The sequence below is a fragment of the Neoarius graeffei genome, chromosome 11, assembly GCF_027579695.1.
Source record: "Neoarius graeffei isolate fNeoGra1 chromosome 11, fNeoGra1.pri, whole genome shotgun sequence".
NCBI classification, from domain to species: domain Eukaryota; kingdom Metazoa; phylum Chordata; class Actinopteri; order Siluriformes; family Ariidae; genus Neoarius; species Neoarius graeffei.
This window is the reverse complement of record NC_083579.1, coordinates 38,470,562-38,498,233: the sequence shown is the minus strand read 5'-3', so window position 1 is coordinate 38,498,233 and position 27,672 is coordinate 38,470,562. Positions and strand designations below refer to the sequence as shown.

The window sequence follows — 27,672 nt, the reverse complement described above, 5'->3', positions numbered from 1 at the left end:
ACTCACATTCACACCTACGGTCAATTTAGAGTCACCAGTTAACCTAACCTGCATGTCTTTGGACTGTGGGGGAAACCGGAGCACCCGGAGGAAACCCACGCGGACACGGGGAGAACATGCAAACTCCGCACAGAAAGGCCCTCGCCGGCCCCGGGGCTCGAACCCAGGACCTTCTTGCTGTGAGGCGACAGCGCTAACCACTACACCACCGTGCTGCCCCAAAATCGCGATTTTCGATTAAATTTGATTAATTGTGCAGCCCTAATATCCAAGTATACAAGAAAACAAAAACATGTTCTCCAAGGAGCAACATTACAGAGGTCACAGACAGCAGTGAACACAATCCAGAGTGCAAAACCTGAATCAGCAGTTTTGAGGTTAAAAAGTCATGTGCTGTAACAGTAAGGTTTACTTCAGTCAGGCTGGATGGCTGAACGTCTGCGAGCCGAGAGGACAGCAGGCCGGACATGAGGCATCGAGAGTATCCGTTAGAAATCCCGTCACTAAGACTCGGCACGGCTTTCTTGAGATAACTCAGAGTCTGAAACCGGAACCAGAAATCCTCAGTAACGGACTCACACCAGGACACACAAAGAGCTGATCATAAACAGCAGACTGACCTCTTTCTGATAGCCGGAGCAGGTGAAGTGGACTATTCCAGCATTAAGCAGACAGCTCGCATCTACACAACACACAAATTAAATAAAAAAAAAAAGCACATTAGGCCCTCTAATCCATCACACTAAATCAGGCAGGGGCAGGGCGGTGGGGTGTTCAGCTGGATTAAATAATTCCTGAAAAGGAGGGGAGGATCTGATATCCCACTCACACTGGTGTCTTAGCATCTTCCCTGAAAAAATATGACGATACACTGGTCGAGCAGTACATTATGATCATGGATTCATGCAGTGTGAAGTGCGCGTGTCTGTGTGTACTTGCCAAAGTTGTATGTATTAGGGTTATAGAACTGCTCAGGAGGGGGGCAGGTGTGGGGCAATGCTCTGCTCAAACTGCGCTCATGAACCACCACATCCAGCAGGGGACAGGACTGAGTCACCTCCACCACTGAGTCCAGAGACCACACAGCCAGGTAGGGACAGTTCTGGAGAGACTCGCCCGCTCTGAGGACACACCGATCATAAACATTTTTAATTATTTCACAAAAACTCTTACTTCATTTTTTTAATCAATTCATCTGCTTACAGTTAGCTTGTAAATAAAAATATCACAATCTCAAAAAAAAAAAAATGTACTGTGACTTAACTTGATATGAGGTACAAGCACAATATTGTCATATTGCCATCCGGCCTTACACAGCACACTGCACTACTACTACTAACATCTTTAGTGTCATAAAACCAAGACACTGAGCATGCTGACCTGAAATACTGTACATAAGAGCCAACCTGCTGAATTACCCACACAGGAACGTAACATTTAGGCAGAGATTACAGTAAACCATACAGCAGTTAGTTCTATTCCACTAATCCGATTGGATGAGCATTGCTCCGAGAGCGCCGATAATCTGTATAATGTCACTGTTTATCATTCCACTTGTCTTTGTTCACTACTGGGCATGTCATGGTATTGTTGCATGATATCATGATGCAAATTTATGACGAAACAAACTGATGAAATCAAAAGAGAATCGTGTTTATAACCAGGCTGTGTAAACTCTGTTTTTCCTCGCAGTAACTGGGTTGTTTAGACAGTATAGGACACAACATCATACGATGATAGGGATATACTCGACTTCACCATAGGTGGAAGTAATACAGCTCTACAATGGGAAAGAGCTGTTGTGCAATTGACTTTTTAAAAGAGACTTAAGAAGTTGGAGCTCTTTATGGATGGACAAAAGCAAAAGGTAAGGAAAACGGGGGTAAACTGAAGAAAAATGTTTATAAAAGTTTATTAAGAAAATGCCCATTTGTTATTAGCTTTCCCCATTTTTAATAAAAATATTTTAGTTAATAAGCTATTATATTTTATTCCTACCTTTACAAATGTGGGTAATTAACTGTTGGTTAAGAAAATGAAAGTTTTTCTAATTTAGCAAAAGGAATATTTAACTTGAGGAAAATAAATTCTGCTTTTTTGGCTAATAGAACTAACATTTTTCAAAAATATGGGGGGGAAAAAAAAAAAAAACATCCTGAATTGGGCGAATCTTTACATGCCTATTCATGACATAAAACATTCCCAATCTAGCACCAGTTCATTATACTGAAACTACAATTAACTACATTCCTACAGGCTGTCAGTCTGTCTGTGTGTTACCATGGCAACATGCAATGCTCGATCCAGCTGTGGCTCCTTTGGGAACCATTTTTGGCTGATGGAGCAACAGTAAATGAAACGTTTGGCCATTTTGTGTCTGAAATGTCAGTTACTCCATATTCATTCCTTGTTTATAGAACTGTTGTATAAAATCACACTTACAATCATGCTGCTGCACTGAACATCAGCACAACTGTGATTACCTGTGGCCTTGCGACTAGAGCCCAATCGCAATACAGTGCTGACATTCACTACAACTGCACTTGTGCAGTATTGTTTGAATAAACGACTAAATTGACATTTTATCTCTTATGTTGTTTCCCCAGAAATATTCATACCTCAGTGAATCAGGCATTTGTGCGTGATACCATCTGTTAATATCAAACACTCCGATGAAGGTGGAAGGTTGGCCCTGTCCATACGATTTCACCTGCCAGCTGAACACGGACACACTCGTATCAGGAGACGCCACTGTGGTGATGAAACAGAATAATTTACAATGGTAGGTATATAACTTCATACTCGAGGAGTTACACAATTATACTGCAATATATTTTATTATTTAAAACTGAATACTGTTAATGTTAGTCATTTCTCTGAGCAACACTTTTCCATCAGTGAGACAAGTCTTAGTTTGCCCCTTTCACACAGACAGAGAACACACCTTTATTTTAGATAAATTTAAAAAGACATGTTACACGAGTCTCTCTCTCTCCCCAACACATTAGTTAGCTACATGTATGTCAATCACACAATGCATGAGAAGTGTTAAACAGTTAAGGTCAATATAAGCTATTTAACACTTGACAGTGCTGTTTAGAAAACCATGTTATCAATTCCTTATACACACACACACACACACGTATATAACCTGCTAACTATATGCAGTTTGTTAACTAGCTGGGTGAATTAATTAGCATGTAAATGTGCTGGTTTCCAGCAGCTACTATGTTTACTAAGATAGTGACCCATGCATGTAACAGCTTCCTAATGGGAATTTATTTAATTATCTAAACTAACTGTGTATACTACATGTTATGTCAATGACGGAGTAAGATTAGTTAGAGAGCTCTGTTGTTAGTAACTAAGCTGAGAATCAAGAAAACAAAACCCACGATTCTAAATCCAATACATACCGTACATGCTGTGTCTCATTTATGGTTATTAATGCAATATATTTGAAAAAACAAACAAACCCCCCATAATATACAAATGTTAAAGGGTCAACACCAGAATTATCAGCACCCTTGATTAAATGCAACTAACTGAAATGATTTTTTTTTTAATAATGGGGTGCCAATAATTCTGTAGCTGATTGTAAAAAAAAAAAATTATTAATAAAAAAAGGGGGAAAAAGAGGCCTTGCGATGTTATGGTAATGCAGTGACCTTCATTTACGCTGTCCTCTCTGTCAGGATGATGGCGGAACTTCTCGATGGCCTGGCAGCTGAGCAGGCGAGTGTGTGTGGCCTGAGCTCTGAGAGGAAACACCCCCCCACTCAGATCCTGACTGTAACGCTCCTCACAGTACTCCAAACCCTATAGCACACACAGAGATGAGAACATCTGTTACAGAGCGCCCCCCGGTGGACCATATGCAGGGAGGTTGCTGGGGAGTGTCATTGTACCTCATAGATGATTTTCCCTGATGCTGAACACTTCCTCTCCCCGAACGCCAGCTGCAGTAGATGGAGGCTGACTACATCACCCTCACTGCAACATACGTCACATTACAACTTTTTACCATTCAGACACTTAACACACTGTATCCAGTCAAGCAGTTCTTTACTCCTCTTATTCAACAGACATTACAATACAAAATAACACTAGAATGAGTGCATTAATATAAACCTGTGATTTGCAGCTGCACTACTGCCAAAACTGTTAGAGGAAATTTACCAACACCTTCTGACCAATCACAACACAGAATTTAGCAACAGTGTGGGATAAGTAATATATACACACACACACACACACACACACACGCACGTGCACACGCATGTGCACACATGTGAGAGACTCACAGATCCTGCGCTGATTGAACAGCCCACAGATAGCAGCAGTTTCTCGGGTCGTTCTCCGGCTCCTGGAAGTTAAAGGCATACACAGGGACTCGGCCACCCTCCAGCTGAGAATGATACCTGTGAAATATTGAGATGACATCATTTACAAACAAACAAAACAAAACAAAAAAAAAAAAAACCCACCACACTCCCAAACAGCTTCTCAAAGCTTGCATTTATTGCGGCAGATTTCAGATATAGCCATGTTGTTCATGTACAACGTCAGCATCTCACTCACTCTTTCTTGAGCGTCTTCATGTTCCAGAGCTGCAGGAGGCCATCGGTGAATCCCACAGCGAGCTGATTGGTGCGGCTGATGAAGTGCAGAGCTGAAACCCTGGTCCCTGTGGGGCTACACAGCTGGAGACAGAGGTGGCGTCCCTGCTGAGCGACTCTCTCTCTCAGACGTGGAATATCAGACGGACATTTATTCACCACCTCCAGATCTAAGAGAAAAAAATAACACACAACGCTAATATTAACACAATACAGCTCCAGAGTCATGGAAACTATTTAACTGTTACAACAATAACCACAGCATCATGTGGCAGTTTACAAAGGAAACTGCATCAGAGTGCAGCAATGCTTTCCAGGTAATGAAGTCTACACCCGTGTCATATCGTAACGTTTTGAACTGTTGCTAATAAATCAGTATCCAGAAGTGGCTTTAGAAACCCATCTAGTCATCGTTAATAATGTGATCTAGCTGTATAACAGCCTCTATGCTGACATGATCAATGGGAGAACAGCATTCATGACAGGAAGTTATGATTCATCTGCATCTTGAATTTATTTGTATATCTGAATAAACGGTTGAATAACTATTTAGTGATATTCAAATTTAAAGTAAATAAATAAAAATAAAAAGGCTGAAAGGGCGGCACGGTGGTGTAGTGGTTAGCGCTGTCGCCTCACAGCAAGAAGGTCCTGGGTTCGAGCCCCGGGGCCGGCGAGGGCCTTTCTGTGTGGAGTTTGCATGTTCTCCCCGTGTCCGCGTGGGTTTCCTCCGGGTGCTCCGGTTTCCCCCACAGTCCAAAGACATGCAGGTTAGGTTAACTGGTGACTCTAAATTGAGCGTAGGTGTGAATGTGAGTGAGAATGGTTGTCTGTGTCTGTGTCAGCCCTGTGATGACCTGGCGACTTGTCCAGGGTGTACCCCGCCTTTCGCCCGTAGTCAGCTGGGATAGGCTCCAGCTTGCCTGCGACCCTGTAGAAGGATAAAGCGGCTAGAGATAATGAGATGAGATGAGAAAGGCTGAAAGGAATTTTTTTAATAAAACCACCCCCCACCTTCATATGATAATACCGCAGCTGCTACAGAAACAGACAAAATGTCTTGATAACACTCCAAAATACCCAGATTGGTATTAGCAAGCAAACTAGCCATGCACATTTTACAGAGCTAGGTTTTCTTTTTAAAATTTCACATCCTTCTCAGTTAGGAACTGCAAACTTGTCCAAATTATTTGCTTTAAGTACACACTGAGCCATTAAAACATCGTCACACTTTCACAATAAAATGATAAAACTTATTTAGTCAAGTCAATTTATTTATACAGCACATTTAAAAACAGCAGTTGACCCAAAGTGCTTCACAGATAAAGGCAGTAAAAAGACATTTAGAAATCAGAGCAGGACACAGGCTACAGCATAAGAAGGGCAAGGAATATAAGACAAGTTAAAAAAGATATTAAGAGTCAAGGATAAAAATGATCAATAAATACACAAAATAAGTAAATAGAAATCAAAATAAATATGACTTGAATAAATAGAAACATGATTAAAATAAGAACAGGATAAAAAAGAAAAACTGTGTCAGACTGAACTAAAAGCAAGGGTAAAAAGATAGGTTTTCAAATTAGATTTAAAACTGGCAATGGTTGGGCAGGATCTGATGTGGGGTGGGAGACTATTCCAAAGCTTTGGGGCAAATACAGAAAAGGCCCAGTCACCTCTGCTTTTGAGGTGCGAGTGGGGGACTGTGACGAGTTGCTGGGAGGATGACCTGAGTGACCTTAGGGGAGACTAGGGGGTTAAAAGCTCTGTTATATAAGATGGAGCAAGACCGTTGAGAGCTTTAAAACCAAAAACTAAAATTTTAAAGTCGATTCTATATTTAATTGGTAGCCAGTGGAAATGAGCCAAGACAAGTGAGATATGTTCTCTCTTTTTAGTACCAGTTAAAAGCCTAGCTGCTGCATTTTGGACCATTTGTAGCCTATTGATGTTAGACTGGGTTAAAACCATGTACAAAAAGAGTTGCAATAGTCCAAACGGGATGAAATAAAAGCATGAATGAGAGTTTCAAGATCAGTAGAAGATAAAAGTGGCTTTAGTTTGGCTATGGTTCGGAGCTGATAAGAGTTGTTTTACAATCAGGGTACGCAAGCTAAAAATCACATTTAACACTTATTATCTTCAATATCAAAAGGCTTGACTAAATAAACTTGGTTGTTTATTGTAGCCCTGTGATAGCTCTATTCACCATGCAAAAAAAAATTCGGTGATAACATTATTTTTGGTGAATGTATAACAATGTGTGTCATATTTAGCAAAATTACTCATGTCATTTAGAAAAAATGCTTTTTTGACCACCGGCATCTCCAAAAGGGATGCACTTAAATCATTTATACCATAAAACAAATATTTGGTTCCATATCATTGGAAACATAGTCAGGGATGAGAGTGGGTGGTCACCAAAAAAGCAGAAAACAAGATGGCGCCCAAAGCCGGGGGTCTGGGAGGGATACCCCCCCCAAGAAAATTTTGAAAAATAAGGCCTTACAAACCACTTTTCCTGCAATCTGAGCTGTAGTAGATAAAAATATCTGTTGTCTTTTTTATATATTTACATGAAAATATGTTTTAAATCAATAGGAGTATTGTTTGAATTCAAAATAAAATCACATTCTACATTCAAGGGTACGGTTATAATTTATGATCAACAAAAATGACAAACTAAATTCACATTAAACGCAAGTTTTATTAATTATCAAAATGTTCATATATTAAATAAAATTTCTTAGGGAGAAAAGGTCAGTCACCCTATGTCCTCATTAGTTGCATATGATTTCAAAGTCTTTTGAAATATTTAAGTTTTCAAAACTGTCAGCATTAATTCAGATTTACTGACCATCATGTACATGTTCAATGTATTAAATCAAATGAATGCTAAGTTTATGGGATAATGTCCATGTACACTTTATACAATTATTTATAGTTCACAGTCACTTCTCATTTTCATTTAATAATTTCGATGACTTCTTCAGCCTTTTGGCCAAAGACAAAAGCTTGTCAGTCCTCTCTCTGTTTTTTATACCAGCATTGATTTCACGTACCTTTGCTTCGTCTTGCTTGTCAATTGTATCCGGCATTTTGAGTAAAAATGCCGATACGAAAGAGAAACGTATTTTTGAAGCGCAGCGACGATGAACATGTGCAAGTTTCGATAAAATAGAACAGATGCGGGTACTTTTGTAAGAACTGTTATGATTGGCTATCATGCTCTCGCCAGCGATGTTTTGGCCAATTACATTGTAGATAACACGTATTCTACCGCGGGACTTAGCGAGACTAAAGATGGCGAAAATGTAAACATGTAACATCGTCGTACGCTTGAGTATCACGAAGGAACATACCCCAACCCCCCTCAATGAAAAAAATAAATAAATAAATCTCAACGGATTTGGCATAATATCGATTTTTGCTCAGAAAAAGCGGAAATCCGCCGAAAAGCAGAAAACTCTCATCCCTGCATAGTTAAGTTTTAATGTTGAATGCCAGTAAGTTTTCAGACTATTTTGATCAAATTAGTATGTAATTGTGTCAAAAAAAAAAAATTTTTCCTCTCCGAGACAGATAATTTTTCAATATAAAATAACATATCTAAAATGATTATTTTCATCCTAAAATGTGGTCAAGATATTGGGACACAAATATTAGAGACAACTAACACAAAGCTTACAGCCTTATATTTAAAAGCACTATGGAAGTAGTGGATTCTGAATTGTCAAAAAAAAAAAAGTCCTCTCCGAGAATCACTTCATTTGTTTCTCCCAGCCCTGCTTAAAGCTACACTTAATCTTATAATACAAACTATTACACATGCCTATCTGTTCTTTTGCTGATAGGGGGCCAAGTGCAATTGTCAGGCTGGCTACAGAACAGGGGGATCCAAATACCATTTACTGTTGTTTAATTGAAGAAAATTAATAGCCATCCAGATTTTAATATCATCCAGGCAGTTGAACAGATTGGTTAGTGAAGTGTTGTCTGTTGTCACAGGCAGGTAACAACCGTGTGTGTCATCTGCATAGCAATGGTATTGAATGTTGTGTTTTTGTAGAATTGAGCCAAGTGGTAGCATGTACAGTGAGAAGAGGGCCTAGAATTGAACCTTGGGGGACACCACATTTGATGGGGGTAGAGAATGATGTGCAGTTTCCCAACTGTACACAAAAAGTTTGATCCTTCAGGTATGAAGTAAACCAATTTAACACTGGGCCCTGTAGACCAACACAGATCTTCAGGCGAGTTAAAAGGATGTCATGACCAATTGTATCAAAAGCGGCACTCAGGTCAAGTAAGACTAAAACAGCACTGGACCCAGAGTCAGTACACAGCAAGATATCTTGAGTACCTTCAGCAAGGCAGACTCGGTGCTGTGTAGATCTCTAAAACCAGATTGAAATTTGTCAGATATCAAACATGTTCAAAAAGGATAAAAGCTGAGAAGCAACCACCTTTTCCAAGATCTTAGACAAAAAGGTAGCTTGCTTATGGGCTGGTAATTCTTTAGGATATAGGATCTAAGCTTGGCTTTAAAAGTGGTTGTACAGTGGCATGTTTAAAACAAGAAGGGACAACAACATTATTTAGCGAGCTGTTAACTATGGCTAAAATCAGGGGACAAATGGAAGGGAAAAACATCTTTAAAAAGGCGCAAAGGAATGATGTCTGAAGGACAGACAGTGGGCTTCATCTGTGAGATCACCACAGACAGTTGGGAAGATGTCACTGGTGTAAAATACTGGAGAACATTAACAGGATGGGGGCTATCTGTAAAATCAAACTGTGACTGTGGGATATTTGCCCTTATTGTGTCAATTTTTTCAGTAAAGAATTTTAAAAATTCCTCATGTTTCATTATTGGAAGCAGAGGTAACTCGAGCAGCTGGGTTTAAAAAAAAAAGAAAAAAGTTGACTGTCTTGAATAGCACTCTGGGTCTATTTGCGTCTTTGTTTATGAGGTTACTAAAAGAGTCCTTTCGTGCCATCTGTACAGAGAGTTGGTAGCGTTTTAGGTGGTCTTGCAAGATTTCATACGATACTTGTAGTTTGTGGGCGGCACGGTGGTGTAGTGGTTAGCAATGTCGCCTCACAGCAAGAAGGTCTGGGTTCGAGCCCCGTGGCCGGCGAGGGCCTTTCTGTGCGGGGTTTGCATGTTCTCCCCGTGTCCGCGTGGGTTTCCTCCGGGTGCTCCGGTTTCCCCCACAGTCCAAAGACATGCAGGTTAGGTTAACTGGTGACTCTAAATTGACCGTAGGTGTGAATGTGAGTGTGAATGGTTGTCTGCGTCTATGTGTCAGCCCTGTGATGACCTGGCGACTTGTCCAGGGTGTACCCCGCCTTTCAACCGTAGTCAGCTGGGATAGGCTCCAGCTTGCCTGCGACCCTGTAGAAGGATAAAGCGGCTAGAGATAATGAGATGAATAAGATGAGACTTGTAGTTTGTCTTTTTTCCCCCATTTACGTTCAGCCCATCTACAGGCACGTCGTGCAGCGCGGGTGGAATCATTAAGCCAGGGTGTAGTATTGGATCTAATTTTCCGAGACTTGAGAGGGGCCACATCATTTAAAATGTTGGCGCAAGCAGTGATGGGAATAACGGCGTTAGAATAAACGGCGTTACTAACGGCGTTACTTTTTTTAGTAACGAGTAATCTAACTAATTACTTTTTACATCGTTATAACGCCGTTCCCGTTACTTACAATAAAATACTATGCGTTACTTTATTAAAGCTGTTCTCATCTGGCACGCTGCTCGCTCAGCCTTTCTTTACTCTGCTTTAGTGTGGGGCGGGGAGACACGAGACAACGGCACAGTAAGCCAATCACAGTAGATTTGGACAACATATGTAGGTAGGCCACGCCTACTGCACTACTGCGCACGCTTTCAATCGGAAGACCCAGCGATGGTGAGCGGTCAGCCCAACACTGCGCTTTCACACTGGAAATACAGCCATTACTTTTCATTACTTGAAATAAAAGGCAAGAGTGTTTACGTGCAATGCACATTATGTCGAGGAACAAAGCGTTTGTCCTCGTCAGTGGCCAGTAATTAGTAACATAATTTTAATAACTGCAAAAATATATTACATTTGATAGATGTCTTCTCACATTGTCCCACAAAAATATTAATATAGTGTAGATAATGTTACTAACTGGTTCTGTTAAGTGTCCATTTCAGTCATTAAACACATTTAACATTCACTTTTATTATGATTACACTAATTGAATTTGATTTTTTTTTTTTGGGGGGGGGGGGGGGGGGGGAACAAAATGTAACGAATAATTACTTTCCCTGGTAATTAGTTACTTTTATGACAAAGTAACTCCGTTACTAACTCAGTTACTTTTTGGGAAAAGTAACTAGTAACTATAACTAATTACTTTTTGAAAGTAACGTGCCCAACACTGGGCGCAAGTAGAGTTAAAAAGATTGACAAGCTCGGAGGTGTCGCTGCAGGTGGCTAGGGCTTCAGTGATTCGGGGTAGGCAGCAGTCAGAAAACAAATTGGAGAAAAGCTGTGGAGTGGCTGAGTTTATAGATCGGGTAAAAGACAGGGTATCTGCACATTTTTCAAGTACAAATTTAAAGACTTTTAAGACCTTTTCAAGACCTCTAAATGGAAAAATTAAGACTGTACCATGGCAAAGAAAATGATAAATACGACAACTTAAAACTGTTTTCTGCAATAGTTTTTTTTTTTACTAACTTTAAGAAGAATGCACACAATTGGTGAACAACAGGGTGCATCAATGGCAACATTACACAGCTGAAGCAAAGTCGTGTGTTTTGGGCCTGCAGAACTACTGTAGCAGCAAGGAGAAGACTGGTGTTTACTGGAGAAAACACCAAAAATGAAAACAATAAACGGCAAGTAGAACCAGCTGAACAACCTTAGCCAGCATTATTTCAATCCCCAAAGATCATCTTTGATGATGTGTGATTTTGTGTCCGACAGCAAAATCAGTCTGAGTGTCGTACAGTATACAGCTGGCTGAGGAAGTTCTCGAGTATCTTCTGCATTATAGCAGGTAACAGCATAAACCTGTTTATGTAGTCATACAATCATCAGAGCGTTACATTAAACACAGAAAAACAACTGTCACCTTTTATAACCATTATCATCAATATTAATCAATGTGTTGTAATAACTGTAAACTAATTATCAGTAGTGCAATTGTTATATCAATGTTCATTATTCAAAAATAATCATTATCTATAATCCATGAATAGTTTGTATTACTACTGCTACTACTAATAATAAAGAACTACTTTTTTAATAATAATTAAAAAAAAAATTAAATCAATTTTATAACATTTTAATAATCACTACTTATTAGCTATATTAATTAATAAAAGAGTAGCAATTATAATTCAGTATTATTAATTACTACTTAATTAATAAGCAGTGATTACCAAAATGCAATTTAATAATTAGTAATATTATCAACTACTAAATTATACTAATAAATAATAAGTAGTGATTATTAAAATGCTATAAAATTGAGTTATAAGATTAGTTAAAATTATTATTAAAATAGTAATTATTATTATTATTATTAATAATTAGTAGTAGTAGTGTTACAAACAATTATTCATGGATTATAGATAATTTGTTTTTAATAATGAACATTGAACTGATAACATTAACAAGTATTACTAGTAGCATTATTGTTTATTAGTAGTAGTACAGTTGTATCAATGTTCACTATTTTAAAAAATTATCTATAATCCATGAGTATTTGTTTGTATTCTACCAATTACTACGTTTTAATAATTATTTGTAATAATTTTTAATAACTTAATTTTATAACATTTAATAATCCCTAGTACTTAATCACCAATTCATAAGTAGTAATGATTAATAATCAATAATAATTACTATAACTACTAATTATTATTAGTGGTTGTTAATATTCTTATATTAAAAACACTGTTGTAGACGATAAGTAATAAAAACCTTTTTGTACAAATTATTTATATTGTACTATATTTAGAATTATTGTATTTTCTTTTTCTTTATAGATAGGACAGTGTAAAAGACAGGAAATGAGCGGGAGAGAGAGACGGGGAGGGATCGGGAAATGACCTCGGGTCGGAATCGAACCCGGGTCCCCGGATTTATGGTATGGTGCCTTAGCCATCTGAGCCATGACACCCCAGAATTATTGTATTTTCTGGAGTTCTTTTTAATTGAGTTTTGAAATAAAGGTTGTTTATATATTTATATTAAACTTAGTACAATAAACAATGTTAATTATGTTAAAAAAATGATGCTAATCATTATTATTAGTAGTATTATGTCCTATAAGTCCCATTTTCCACCTGACTCTTGTGTGCATGCGCGAACGCCCCTGCGTTTCACTCCGGAGCGCTTGACCTCTAACACACGCGCGCGCCTCGTGTCCGTGAAAAGCCAGTTTCCCAGTGGGCGTGTCCCCAGCGCTGCGGTACCGTCTTTAAACACATTTGTGCGACCCAGCGCTTTTTATCGCAAACGAGTCTTCTCCTTATTTTGGGGGTATTTGTCATCCCCCAACCACTTGTTAAACAGACATCTTCCCATAATTATCAACGCTTTCTAGCGCCCACATAAGCTACCTGCACATCTCTCACTCTTCACAACCACCACACCACACTTCCTCCAGTAGCCTCCTAACGTTAGCTCTTGATCTACGGAATGCACAGAACGCACAGAACCAATGCTGCCCCCAAAAGGTACGCTGGTCACTTTTAAAATTATGGTTAAAAAAATACCCCAAACCAGATGGAGACATTTCACTCGTTCGGTCCAATATTAAATTTAATACCTCCCTTTCGAAAATTCCAGTCATTCCAAACAATTTAAGACGTTTTTAGGCCTTGAAAACCGAAAGTTGTATTTAAGACTTTTTAAGGACCCGCGGGAACCCTGAAAGAGCAGGGGATGGCAGGGGGGGGAGGGATAGGAGGACCAGAGAGATTTAAACTGTATCATGAAGTAATCTGACACAGTGATGTCATAAATGACGAAGTGTGAGACAGGAAAACCAGATGACAGGACAAGATCGAGTGTGTGGCCTTTGACATGTAGGGCCAGATACTAATTGGGTTAAATTAAAATGTCAACCAGGTTTAAAAATTTGCTCACCATGGGCTTATTTGGACAACACACATGAACGTTAAAGTCACCTAAAATTAACAACTTATCAGAACGATAAGCCATGACAGACAAAAGGTCAGAAAACTCTTGAATGAAAGTGCTGGAGGCTTTGGGAGGCCTGTACACCAGAGCACACAAGACAGGGGCAGGGCCATTAATCGATAAGAGTTGCACCTCAAAAGTGGAATAAGCACTGGTGGGAAGAAATATGCATTTAAAGGAGTTGTTGAAAACGGTGACTAAACCGCCTCCACGACCAGAAGACCTTGGTGAGCTTAAAAAACGAAAATGAGGGGGACAGAGTTCGCCGAGTGAAAGGTGATCAACAGTAAGCCAAGTCTCGGTTACAAATAGAAAATCCAGTTAACGAGGTGTCTCATCTCATTATCTCTAGCCGCTTTATCCTGTTCTACAGAGTCGCAGGCAAGCTGGAGCCTATCCCAGCTGACTACGGGCGAAAGGCGGAGAACACCCTGGACAAGTCGCCAGGTCATCACAGGGCTGACACATAGACACAGACAACCATTCATTATTTATTTGTCAGGGATCGGACATTTATTAGGGCGACGATGATCGTGATGGCTGAGCCACTGGTATCGGGGATAATGTTAAGTTCATATGGGCTGGTAGTGAACGAAGATTCGCTGCATTTACTCTGCCAGTGCATGTGGTTTTGAGGGGGGAGCGAAGAGTCCAGTGCACTGGGACAAGATCCGTGCATAGTGGTGGTGGAGCCAGGCACCGAAGATTTTGCGAGTCTATGCCCCCAACCCTGCGATTGCAAGCAGACAAACGAGTGGGGAATGTCGATACCACAGTGGGGATAGCGCTGTCAAGTGTAGGCTGAATTTGGAATTGACAGCGACAGCCTCGGTGCAGGTACCGGGGCTGACGAGCAATCCCAACGCTGGTGCAAAGTTTGTAAACTCCAGGGGACAGACGAAGTGACGACGAGTTCATTTTTAACAAGTCTGCCGGAGAATAGCACAGATCCATAGCCAAATGCGGTGTGCTGGAAAGGCTGCAGAAGCTGTAAATAATCCACACGATGGGACGCTTTCTAACTCCCCACAGAACACCGTGAGAGCCAGCAGAAACTCACAGCCAGATTGACAACCCCGATAAGCCAACTACCAGATACCAGACACCAGCACTTATCAGAAAAGGCAGGGGAAGCTACCCATTCTGGCTAAATGCTACAACGAGCGTACAACAGTGAGGAAGTGGAGACTTGCACGTCGGGGGTCAACAGCATCCACGGCAGAGAGGGCTCCAGTTAGGCCGGAGAGACACTAGCACCCCCACAAGAAAGATGGCAGGTCCCAAGGATACAGGTAATCCAATCATACAGTGAGGATAAACAAACAATCCAAACATATCAGTAACCAGGTTTACAGTTTCACACAGTTTGTGAACTTTCAGTTTGTTCACATTTCCCGGTGAAGGTGATCAGGAGTGAGAGGAACCGCAGGCTACTTTATTACTCTCACAGTAACATCTGACTCTTCCACACTGCTGTGTCAAAAAAAAAAAAAAACAGTTGCGAAAAACACCGGAGAGTAGCGGCAGTCAGACACGCACAGCATTCACTCAACTGGAAATGTGCATACGTTTGACTCATGATTTAAAGCATGATGCATTCTTATTACAATTTAACTAAACATATATAATCTGAAATTTAATTTAAATGGGATTGACATTTCTATTAAAGTATGAATCCCTGCAACTGTACCACGAACTCACAGAGCCTCTTTATTAGGCGTTATGGCGACTCTGATCTCACCTGAGGCCTCCAGTTCAGTCTGAGTGCAGGAGAAATCATCTAAACATAGATCCAACAATAGGACGTGTCCCACATCCGTTACCACAGCAACCACTCCGAAAAACCAGCGCAGGCTCTGGTGCAGGTGCTGTGTACTCGTGCTCGCTCCTCCATAGCTCACTAGCGGCTCAATGGCAGTGATCTGATAGAGGAAGATAGACAGAAAGAGACAGACAGAGGGAGGGTGAGAGAGACACAAATGAGGTCACCACACTGAGCTACCAGATTATTACAGTCTAACTTCCTGGTCGCTGCTGTTTATAAGATGAATAACTCATACCCTGTTTGGTATGACAACAGCTTTAATGACGCGTGAGATGCCCAGGTCATAGAGACACAGCATGCTCCCCTCATCCTCCTGCAGACCCACGAGCAGCCCACTGCGCTTCAACCAGCTGAACTCCCTCACTGCCGTTACACACGGCTGCAGGTGATCAGTCACACCACTGAAGCGATATGCAGAGAAACGCTCGCCCGTCGCCGCGTGCACCACCTCCAAGTGCGGCCCGCACGCCAGCCACGCCAACACGCTGCGACCTGAACGAACAGGAAGTCACATCACTCAAACAAGTTCAAAAGCTTCAGTTATAATAAACACCAATAACATATGCGCCAATAATCAGGAACACGATACATCATGACATTTAACATGCAATACTGTTATTATAAAAACTATGTTCAGTTACAGAGAGAGGATCATAACGAAGGCAGTGTTAGTGCTCCCAAGATTAACAGTGTTATACAGTTGTGTGTTACACAAAGTTTCAGTGATGTAGACTACAATAAACACCGAGCTGCTGGATGACGCATCAGATAAACATCATGATGTCCATACCCAAGTGTACACAGTGAGACAGGAGGCTCACTGTGAGCTCACTGACCTGTGGTGAATTTCCCATGAAGCACTGAATCCAGGTTCACGTCATCTTCTCCTAAAGCTTCCACTGTCACTGAAGGAAAACGCAGCAGACCGCTGGTCACCTGAGCTGCCAGGTCACGCATCTTCACTGAAAAACGCACACGCACACAAATATACTTAGCATTAGCTAGAATTTAAGAAAGGAGATATTTTCTTCAGACCCCTGATCCCACTGTGAGCAATCAGACACCATTCCTATCTCCAATCCCACTTCAGGATCCTGAAGCCTGTGGCCAGAAAAGAGTAAAAGATATCAGGCTTTCCTTAACATGTGGGTGGAGTCTCTGAATGCAAGGTTAAAGAGTTGTAGTCATGGATCTTACATTATAATGATTTCATTCAGCAGGGTGACAAAACTCAAGACAAGAGCCACCAGATCAGCTGAGATATTCACTGCTCGTTCAGATATAGTCGAGAAATTCCCTCTCTCTCTCTCTCACACACACACACACACACACACACACACAGCTCTTTCACCGATACATAAACTGAGGGTAAATATCTTTAGAAACTGCATGTGTATTTACAGTCACAGGAAACATTGAGTTCATCATTAACCATACTTTAACTATGAACATACCATTTAAGTGTTACTTTATTTTAGTATACTTTAAAAAAAAAAAGGATCATTAAACTGATTTTAAAGGTAGACAAACCTTCAGACTTTTCAAGTGTAGGTCATAGAATTTCCCCCGACACCCATTTATATTTGCTTAGTGGACCGAAAGCTACTGAATTTGAATCACAGACTTCCAATTTTATTAGTTTGTTTTTAATTCTTAAATAGAGCAATTAATGAATTTAGGGCCATGTGGCCCTAAATTCTCCACTATTTTTTCCTGCTTCACCATGACCCAATTCATGCGACTACATCATGCATCATGTGATGGACTTTCCCTGTTTGCGCAAAGCATTACAAATTTGAAACAGGAGAGAAAAATGGAGGACGCGAGTGTGCGAATGAAACGTGAAAGACCGACTACAGTAACGAAAAGCGAGAAGAAAAGGGGTTATGTTGCGAAGGAAAGGAAACGCAGGACGAAACTAATCAGTGGTCAGCGAGCACCTCGATGTGATCAGCTGTTCGTTTAGCGACAAAATGATGTAACCGTCAGTGCACAGTCAAGGTAAAACCTGTAGATGGCAGTAATGGGACACCGTGGATGCCAGCTGCCGTAAAACTCAAAAGATGACAATAAACGCACATGGACTTCCCGTCTGCTTGACTGTGCGGAGTGGGCGATTTCATGCACATTATTTGCGAGGGAATCCCTTCAAATTAAATAACTTCCCAGCCACAGAATGGCCTGATATTTTGTGAGATATTACAGAAATAAACACATCACAATGACCAAATTTCAGAGGGAACTAAATTTCAACAATTTTAAGAAATTGAAAGGCTGTCTAGCTTTAAAGTTTAACTTAAATAACAGCTCTTTAGGAAACCTGTATACCGTGAACGTGACTACATATTGCTGAAATACTGTGATATCACCCACCCACATGCAAATATCACTTATTTTTATGCATTTATTACTGATTGCATGTTGTCTCTCAGTGTGAACTGTCTTGGACTTCATTCAGGGATCATTAAAGAACCCTGCCCATCAGTCAGCCTGTCTGTCCTTCCTGGGTGATGTCACAAGTGTGTCCCGTGTTCGCATGTATAATCTGTCATGTTAATCATACATGTTCATGGCCTGTAATCTGTCTGGAGATCAGACAGGACGTGTCAAATCCAATCAGACACTGACTCTGTGTTTAAAGGTGCCATAATATGGAACTCTATATTGACCTTTGCAGAGTTGAAAAAGGAGAGTTAGGGATAAGGAACTGAACTACAGTACCCTGAACCTCTCGCACAGTTGTCTCCTCCTTCAAAGGCAAATTGCGCATGACGTCTCTTCGCAACATGACGTCTTTTCTTCTTGTTTTCCGTTACTGTAGTCGGTCTTCCAAGAACAGACTTTAAAAAAGTCGGTCTTCCATTTTTCTCTCCTGGTTCAAATTTGTATCCCACAATGCCTTGCACAAATAGGGAACGCCCACCACGTGATGCATGACGTGGTATCCTGTATTGCGTCACGGTGAAGCAAGAAATAATAGTGGAGAATTTAGGGCCATGTGGCCCTAAATTCATTAATTGTTCTATTTTTAAAAAAAGTACCCTATGGGCACATGTGGCTGCTGCTTATAAATAAAATTGCTTTTGATACCATGTCCATACAGTAAATATAGCTAATATATATTTACTCTATGAGGCAGTAGCCACAAAAATGAAGTGTAATCCAAAAATGAATAAAAAAAAAAAAACAGAAGTAAAATATACCAAGTGTCTATACTTTATATTATTCTACTTTTACAGTTTTCGAAACTAAAACCTCTGAACTGAGGCTGATATACACACGCTGTCACCATGACCGAAACTCTTATTTCCTGGAAAAGGCCCGGTGCTAGAGCTCAGTGGTCTCAATACCCTTTTCGACAACTTCCCGTCACAACTCGGAAGTGTGTCACATCTACATCATGGATCCATTGACCAAAGAAGGCAAGGAAAGGGGGACAACCTGCCCTGTATCCCAAATCGCTCCCTATTCACTATATAGCGCAGTATATAGTGAGGACGCCATTTTGTAGCACTGTCCGAAACCTTAGTGAGGATTTAGTGCACTCAAAATATCCCACAATGCATCATGAAAAGTAGTGTACAACCGATGGTCACTAACCAAAATCCCATCATGCATTGCGGTCACGCTGAAAGAAAATCAAATTAAAAGTCTCAAATTTGATTTAATAAAAGGTAGCAGCAAAGAAGAAAGTATTCAGCCTTGATTTAAAAAAGTGAAAGATGCAGGTGCTTTGTATTGATTAATGTGGGAAATATGCTCAGTATAATATGGATTTATCACAAAAATATATGCATTTATTATTTTGAAAACCCACTAGCCGACTGAGCTGGCACGTTTTAATTGTGCGACAGTACTGACGTAAATACCAGCGCGACGGAGTAGCATTCGAAAGCGTTTTTTCATTTTAACAATGAGCTCACTATGGTGGGGTTTACATTAGACCGTATCAGCGGATCATCAGATTAACATTTTTAAAACGATTAGTGTGCACACAGCAACACCAATACACGATTCGCGTGCACACAGCAACACCAATACACGGATACGCTCGGCTCCGCAGGCATCCTGCGCTCCAAATCACTCCGCCCTGAACAGCGAGTGCCCTCTGGAGGGTGCGCACTCTGGCCCTGCGCAGCTCACAGAGCGCGCGAGTATAGTGCACGAGCAGTGATTCGGGACTGAGCCGCTGTGTGTGTGATCTCAGTGCATATCACTTACCACTTGCAAGTGGAAGGATGGCAAGCCTAAAGACAATCATAACTACACAATGGCCAGTATTTGCATCAGTATTTTCATACTTTTATACTCTTTAATGAAAGGTGATACAAGGCGGAAGTCCGCGCTGTTTTTCAGCAGTCGCGTCACATGACCAACACCAGCGAATCAGGAAGGTGGATGTCACAGTGATGTTGTCCAATGACGACGCCAGCTAGAGCTCAGCACAGCGTATCCGCGTATCTCAATGTTTACACAGCACCGGATCAGACACGATCTGGATTGAATACGTGGACCCTGGCGGATTCCCGTTTCCCGGCGGTTTAATGTAAACGGACAGCGCATCCGCGAAGAAAACGAGACATACGGTCTAATGTAAACTTGGCCTATATAGTCCTCTATATAGTAATTCCCTATATAGTGAGTAGGGAGTAGTGAACGAGTGAGCGATTTCAGACAGTGCTGGAGTATATTTTAAAATAGCACGTTCCCTCGGTAATAAGCATAAACATGTCTGAAAGTGATTTCTTTAGTCTAGTCCATTTATTCCGAATGGTGAACCGAATTGTATACACTCACAGGCCATTTTAATAGGAACACCTGTATGCGCTATTATTACACACATTCTTACATCACAATGACATAGCGGCAGTATCTCTGAGGCTCTGACTCAGAGGCAGTAGCCACAATAATTGGGTGTCAGGGAAAATTATTTTATGACCTAAACCTGAAAAATCTGAAAGTCAGTCTACCTTTAAATGTAACACAGCTTTAAACCCAGGAAGAGTCATGAAGCCACAAGCTCTATTCTGACACTCAGCGTATGAATTACATCAACGCTTTCATTTTGAAATAAAGTTACAACTTGAGGTGTGACTCCAAACATTAGCCAGCTAACACACACACACAGGGAGAGAGCGCTAATACAGTAACTAACCCTAAACATACAGATACAACAGAAAGCACAAGAATCACAATAAAGAGTCAAATATCTGGTCATAGCCAACATTATTCATCTCAAACGTGCTGACAACATTTATCTGTAAACCAAAACCCTGCAGCTGCACGTGCGCAGGCTAAAGCAGGGCTTCATTACTGCTAACCGGCTAGCACTAGCTTCGCTAACAAGGCTAAAACTACGATATTGTAATTTAAATATTCCCTGTGGGCCAATCTTATTTAAACACATTGTTTACTGTCAGAAACATACTGATTCTAGAGGTTAGAAGTTTTAGATTATGATACTAGCTTTAGCGCAGTTTACTTCAGTTGGACAGCTAGCATCAGGATTAGCTTAGCTCACCGTATTTACCTGGGCGCCGATGACAGATTTATTAACGTCGAATATATCAAATGTGTCTCCTGGTGCAATCTTTCCTTTGTCATAATCGGCGCAAGTCCATAAAAAATACCTTTTTGCGTTTGTAAATAAAGTACCCTGAAAATTCTGGCTAGCAGTAAAACTAACTAACAAACTCTACAACTGCCGACTAGCACTTCCACACAGGCGCCATTTCCAAATTACTCTCACAACTGCGCATGTGTCATCTCCATGGCGCCGCATTGTCACTGCGCATGCGCCATTTCAAAAGCCCTAAGTCCACAGCGCACTGCGCATGCGCCATTTCAAAATCCCTGTTAAGTCCACAGCGCATGCGCCATTTCAAAATCCCCGCATTGGTGCTTGGTCTGCTTTTCGCTATTGGTGAAGTTTTGCAACATAGAAACTATGTACAAAAACACGATACGATAGTGTGTGTTTTATTTATTTGTCATTTGTTGTGGAATTCTGTTATTATAGTCTTTTAAACAGTTGTTTTATGCCCGAAGATAGTTGGATTGTATTAGCTGCAAGTACCTGTAGTGGACACTAGGGGGAAGTAGAGCTGTTTCTGTAGCGCGTGAAACAGCCTGTTTATCACTTTATACAATTATTTACATGCATATATAATTTATATATAAATACATATATAATTTAACACAAATCAGTTATTTTGACTATAAAACACAACATAACACAACAAATTGTCTTCCTGTCTATCAGTTTGTCTGTCTCTCCATCTGTCTGTATGTTTGTTTTTGAGTGTTTAGTTTAAATCACTGTTCAGTGTGAGTGTAAATCTGACATTCTGTCTCTGTGATCTGAGTTTTATACAATACTATTTTCTTCTAATTTCTTTATATAGAAAACGTTTTCTATCAAGAAGAGAAAGAGAATAAATACAGAAAGAGAATACAGTCATAATAAATATAAAGAGAATAAATATAAACTGATCTAAAAAAAAAAACAACAACCCCAAACATTACTCATCACCTGATCTACATTCAAGTCAATAAACTCAGAAAATCCATGATTCATTAAAGTGTACATTTGTGAAATATTCAGAATTATTTTATATATTTGGTATATATTATGTATATCCATTTATTAATTTATTTATTTATTACATTATTAGTATTATCCATTTATTTCTTTGTTAATCTGCTAATTAATTCATCTATTTTGTTAGACTCTTAGAACTGTGGTTCTTCACATGGTTCATGGTTCAGCCTTCTAAACAACCTTTTCCAAAACATCACTGTCGACCTAGAACATTTAATCTTTCCTTTTCTGATATTGAAATCATTCTTTTTAAAAAAGTTTATTTTTTCATTAAAGTCATTTATTTACTTCTGTCCTACTCTGCTTTGTTCCAGCACTGTTTTCGACACACATTTGTCACTTTCTAAAGTGTGTATCAGCTCGAGGTGTGAAGCGTGTATCAGAGCAGATTGTTCCTTCACACATTCTGCCAGATCGTTTATAAACTCTCCCATGAGCAGAGTGCAACAGCTCCATCACCCTCCAGATGGAGGGAAAAAACTGTAAATAAGCAGTAATTTATTTTTCCTGCAGTGCATTCTGGGTAAGTTGTGCCCTGGAACTGCCCTTAAAATGGCCAAGGGGTCTCAATCAAGGGGAAGTGAATGAGTGGCACTGAACACAGGATTGGAACACAACCCAGGGCCAGAGAAGATTACATGCGAGAGAGAGAGAGGTTCACTGGATATACTGTGTGTGTGTGTGTGTGTGTGTGTGTGTGTGTGTGTGTGTGTGTGTGTATTTGTGAGAGAGAAAGAGATGAACTGAAAGAAAGTTAAAGACAGAAATTTTCACTGCTGCTGTAAAGAAAAAAAACCCTCCATTGATCAGTGATTTAAACTAAATAATTTCCATCATATAGTTCTGTATTAATGTGTGTGTGTTTTCAACCTTAATCCCACATAATCCAGAGCTAAAAGAGGATCAGTGTGTTGCATGCAGCTTTTCCAACATCGTCACATCATCACCACAGCATTATCACTTTACCATGTCACCCATTTATTTAAAGTAGAGCTGAAAATAGCTCAGAAATGATTCAGTTTCTGTTTCAGACATGATGAACATGAAAAGTGTTGCTCTCTAATCTTCACACTCTCTTATGGACACATCATTTTAAACTGTAGGCCTACACTCCCTGAATTTTGACCTCTTCAAACATGTCAAAATATACAAGATGAATTTAAATAACATGGAATAGACACCTCATCCAGAGCAGAACTAAAGAATTAAATTCACTCTCACCAAACTCAGCGGAGTCACTACACCTGGAGAAAAGCAGACACTTTATTTCACCTTTTATTTTCCTCTCTACGCTGACCAATTACATGTAAATAAACATGATATACACATCAACCACACATGCTGCTCCACTGGTGTATTATAGTATTTTTATTGTATTTTTTCTTCATAATATTCTCCATCGACTTAGTTGAACACAAAGTGTGACACTGTAGTAAAGTTTGCAGGAATGAATGTTTTGAATGAATCAGATAAACTGGAGCACATCATTGCTTTTGGATGGAAAGTGATTTAAATCTCACATGTTCTATTTTTCTGAAACTCTGTCTCAGGTGTTGAGCTCGGTTAAATAGTGGTGTGTTTTCACCTGCTGCTCTATTGAACATGCTGAACATGGAGTGACATGATGACATAATCACATCAAAGTGTGCCAGTCATGGCAAATAGTACAAAGACAACAACTGGAACACACACACACACACACACACACTCATCATTTATTCCAAACACTCTGTTTCCTTTCTTCATTGTCTATTTTATCTCATGTGTACATTCAACATTTACATAAAAAGCTGGATACACAAACTACACAGCACTACTGTCAGCTACTTACTATGAGTGTGTACGTATAATGTAATATGATATAGTAAATAAATACATATATATATATATATATATATATATATATATAGAGAGAGAGAGAGAGAGAGAGAGAGAGAAAGTTAGAAAGATGGATTATGCAAAGAGGTGTAGCAATCTGTTGTTACAGCTTATTCGGGAAAGATTTAAATAAAATACATGTAATATTAAAAAAAATAACAACAAAAAGAAAACCTTCATGTGTGAGATACAGTAATCAGACATGCACTGTTTATATACATACAGTTACAGGTATGGAATGGAGTGAGCATGTATTTACAGTCTGTGATTACATCGAATATCAGTGAGCGATGAACATTGTGAGTCACTGATTCGACTCTTTCTAACCACTCATTTAAGTGAGTCAGACTGAATTAAATTTGATTTATTTGATTCAGCACTCAGAGCAGCCGAGCGGAAATGTGGAGCAAGTGTCAAGGATTAATATCTATAACTTACTACAACTCCATTTCCAAAAAAGTTGGAATGCTGTGTAAAATGTAAATGAACACAGAATACAATGATTTGCAAATCATGGAAACTCTATATTTAATTGAAAATAGTACAAAGACAACATATCAAATGTTGAGAGATAATTTGTCAAAAAAAATACTCATTTTGAACTTAATGCCAGCAACATATTTCAAAAAAGTTGGGACGGGGCAACAAAAGACTGGAAAAGTTGTGTAATGTTAAACAAACAAACAAACAAACAAACAAACAAACAAACAAACAAACAAAAAACTAATTTGGTTAATTGGCAACAGGCCAGTAACATGTTTGGGTATAAAAAGAGCATCCCAGAGAGGTGGAGTCTCTCAGAAGTTAGGATGGGGAGGGGTTCACTGCTCTGTGAAAGACTGCGTGGGCAAACAGTGCAACAATTTAAGAATAATGTTCCTCAATGTAAAATTGCAAAGAATTTGGGGATCACATCATCTATGGTACATAATATCATTAAACGATTCAGAGAATCTGGAGAAATCTCTGTATGCAAGAGACAAGGCTGAAAACTGGCATTGGATGCCTGTGATCTTCAGGCCCTCAGGTGACACTGCATTAAAAGCAGACATGTGTCTGTAGTGGAAATCACTGTATGGGCTCAGGCACACTTCAGAAAACCATCGTCTGTGAAAACAGTTCATTACTGCATCCAGAAATGCAAGTTAAAACTAGATATAAACAATATCCAGAAGCATCGCCACCTTCTCTGGACCTGAGCTCTTTTACGATGGACTGAGGCGAAGTGGAAAATTGTCCCAAGGCCTGATGAATGAAAATTTGAAATACTTTTTGGAAATCATGGACACCACATCCTTCAGGTTAAAGAGGAGAGGGACCATCCGGCTTGTTATCAGTGCACAGTTCAAAAGCCAGCATCTGTGATAGTATGAGGGTGCATTAATGCACATGACAGGGGTAGCTTGTACATCTGGGAAGGCATCATTAATGCTGAATGATATATACATGTTTCAGCGCAACATGCTGCCATTCAGACAAAATCTTTTTCAGGCAAGGCCTTGCTTATTTCAGCAAGACAAAATCACATTCTGCACGTATTAAAACTGCATGGCTCCACAGAAAAAGAGTCCAGGTGCTAAACTGGCCTGCCTGCAGTCTAGATCTGTCTCCCACTGAAAACATCTGACACATTATGAAGTGCAAAACACAACAAAGGAGACCCCAAACTGTTGAGCAACTGAAATCCTATATCAGGCAAGAATGGGACAACATTTCACTTTCAAAAGTATAGCAACTGGTCTCCTCAGTTCCCAAACATTTACAGAGTGTTGTTAAAAGTAGAGGTGATGCAACACAGTAGTAAACATGCCCCTGTCCCAACTTCTTTTTTAAATGTGTTGCTGGCATCAAATTCAATAGGAGCATATATTTTTTCAAATAACAATAAAATTTCTCAGTTTCAACAATTGATATGTTGTCTTTGTACTATTTTCAATGAAATATAGGGTTACCGTGATTTGCAAATCTTCACATTGTTTTTATTTACAGTTTACACAGCATTCCAACTTTTTGGGGGGAATAAGGTTGTATAAACTATACACTAACTATAAGATTGTGCTTGTTCACACTGTGAAAGCAAAGTGGGTGTGGCTGTGTGAAAGGAATTTTAAGTTCCTGAGGAATATTTAGAGGTTTGACCGTGTAAGGACAAAAGGACACACCTGTTTTTGGAGACATCTAATTTGTGTTCAGAAGGTTTGCTCTGAATATTTTCTGTAACCAACAGGTAGAAATGTTAAGTGACAGGAGGTAAAATAAATTCACTGATGAGATTATTTGAATCAGTGTGAGATATTGTTTGTGATTGTGAATAGGTTCACATTATTCACTTAAAAGAGTTATTTAAAAGGAATGAATCATGAATCACTCATCACTACTATATAACACAGAACAGCAATGTCTACAATGTGTGTGTGTGTGTGTGTGTGTGTGTGTGTGTACATATGTATGTAAAGTTATCAAGTGACTATATAGAAGAAGAAACAGACTGAAAGTGGGACAGAAGGTTGAAAGTATTTCTTGCAGACGTTTAGCCGCTTCCCAGCATTTTTGTGGCGCGCTGGTTAGCCTCATCAATCCTTGTTTTGTTGGAATCAGCCTGAGAAACATAAAATAGTTTAATTTTTAAAATAATAGTCAGTAATAGTTCATAAATGTTATATTAATTATTATAATTGTTTATTTCGCTGTGAATAAATGAGTAAATGCAAGTTGCTCACCATGTCCATGATCCTGTCAATCTGGCGGTTCTGAGTGTCAATCTCATTGCCCATGTCCAGAGCCATGTGACGCAGATTCCCAATGATGCTACCAACCTGCTCTAGATTCTCATCCATCTCATTCTCCCGTGCATCATTCGTTACCCTGGAGACACACACATACACACGCAAACACACATTTGTGATGTGTCTTAACATGTACAGAACAATCACAATATGCAAGACAGAACACATACAGTATAGTATTTTCAGTACTAAATATCAAATAAATATTTACTCATTTGATGAATGGGTAGGTGTGTCCAAGCTTTTGACTGGTACTGTATATTTATAATTGATTTTTGATACATTTTTGAGTTGACTGGAGTGTGTAGGAACTTTCAATCTGTGATCCATGACTTCCTGATTAACTGGGGGACAAATATAAGGTGACAAAGAGACCAAATTCCCTTAGTCATCCATCAATATGGGAAAGATAAGAGAACACACAAACCAAATGACAGAGAAGTGTGTTGACCTTCATAAGTCAGGGAATGGTTATAAAAATAATAGCTACTCATCTGAAAATGCCCATTTCTACTGTTAGGGCAATAATAATTTAAAAAAAAAAGAACACCAACTGGAGCTGTTACAAACTTGCCTGGAAGAGGACCCAAGTTTATTTTGCACCCACGTACAGTGAGGAGGAGGGTAAGAGAGGCATGCATATATATATATATATATATATATATATATATATATATATATATATATATATATATATATATATATATTACTGTTGGTGACAAGAAAAAGTAAAATCTTGGGGTTTCCAAGTCTACAAAACCAACAG

At 39.5% G+C, this 27,672-nt stretch overlaps 2 protein-coding genes across 3 annotated transcripts in view; both read right to left on the bottom strand.

Moving 5' to 3' along the window:
- The window catches only part of ahctf1 (AT hook containing transcription factor 1), a 41,009-nt gene extending 19,631 nt beyond the window's left edge, over positions 1-21,378 (bottom strand). The window contains exons 1-12 of one of the 2 annotated variants that reach the window (XM_060933843.1): positions 21,163-21,378; positions 16,478-16,603; positions 15,877-16,133; positions 15,558-15,738; positions 4,582-4,789; positions 4,305-4,421; positions 3,909-3,993; positions 3,669-3,819; positions 2,619-2,751; positions 940-1,121; positions 621-682; positions 413-541 (exon numbers count right to left, since the gene is read on the bottom strand). In XM_060933843.1, coding sequence (XP_060789826.1) covers positions 413-541; positions 621-682; positions 940-1,121; positions 2,619-2,751; positions 3,669-3,819; positions 3,909-3,993; positions 4,305-4,421; positions 4,582-4,789; positions 15,558-15,738; positions 15,877-16,133; positions 16,478-16,598 — 1,626 coding nt within the window. In that variant the 5' untranslated portion in view covers positions 16,599-16,603; positions 21,163-21,378. The remainder of the gene's footprint in view (positions 1-412; positions 542-620; positions 683-939; positions 1,122-2,618; positions 2,752-3,668; positions 3,820-3,908; positions 3,994-4,304; positions 4,422-4,581; positions 4,790-15,557; positions 15,739-15,876; positions 16,134-16,477; positions 16,604-21,162) is intronic. The other variant, XM_060933842.1, reaches the window with a different exon arrangement.
- Positions 21,379-26,565: 5,187 nt separating this feature from the next.
- The window catches only part of snap25b (synaptosome associated protein 25b), a 57,511-nt gene continuing 56,404 nt past the window's right edge, over positions 26,566-27,672 (bottom strand). Inside the window, exons 7-8 of the mRNA XM_060932975.1 lie at positions 26,841-26,985; positions 26,566-26,719 (exon numbers count right to left, since the gene is read on the bottom strand). Coding sequence (XP_060788958.1) covers positions 26,651-26,719; positions 26,841-26,985 — 214 coding nt within the window. The 3' untranslated portion in view covers positions 26,566-26,650. The remainder of the gene's footprint in view (positions 26,720-26,840; positions 26,986-27,672) is intronic.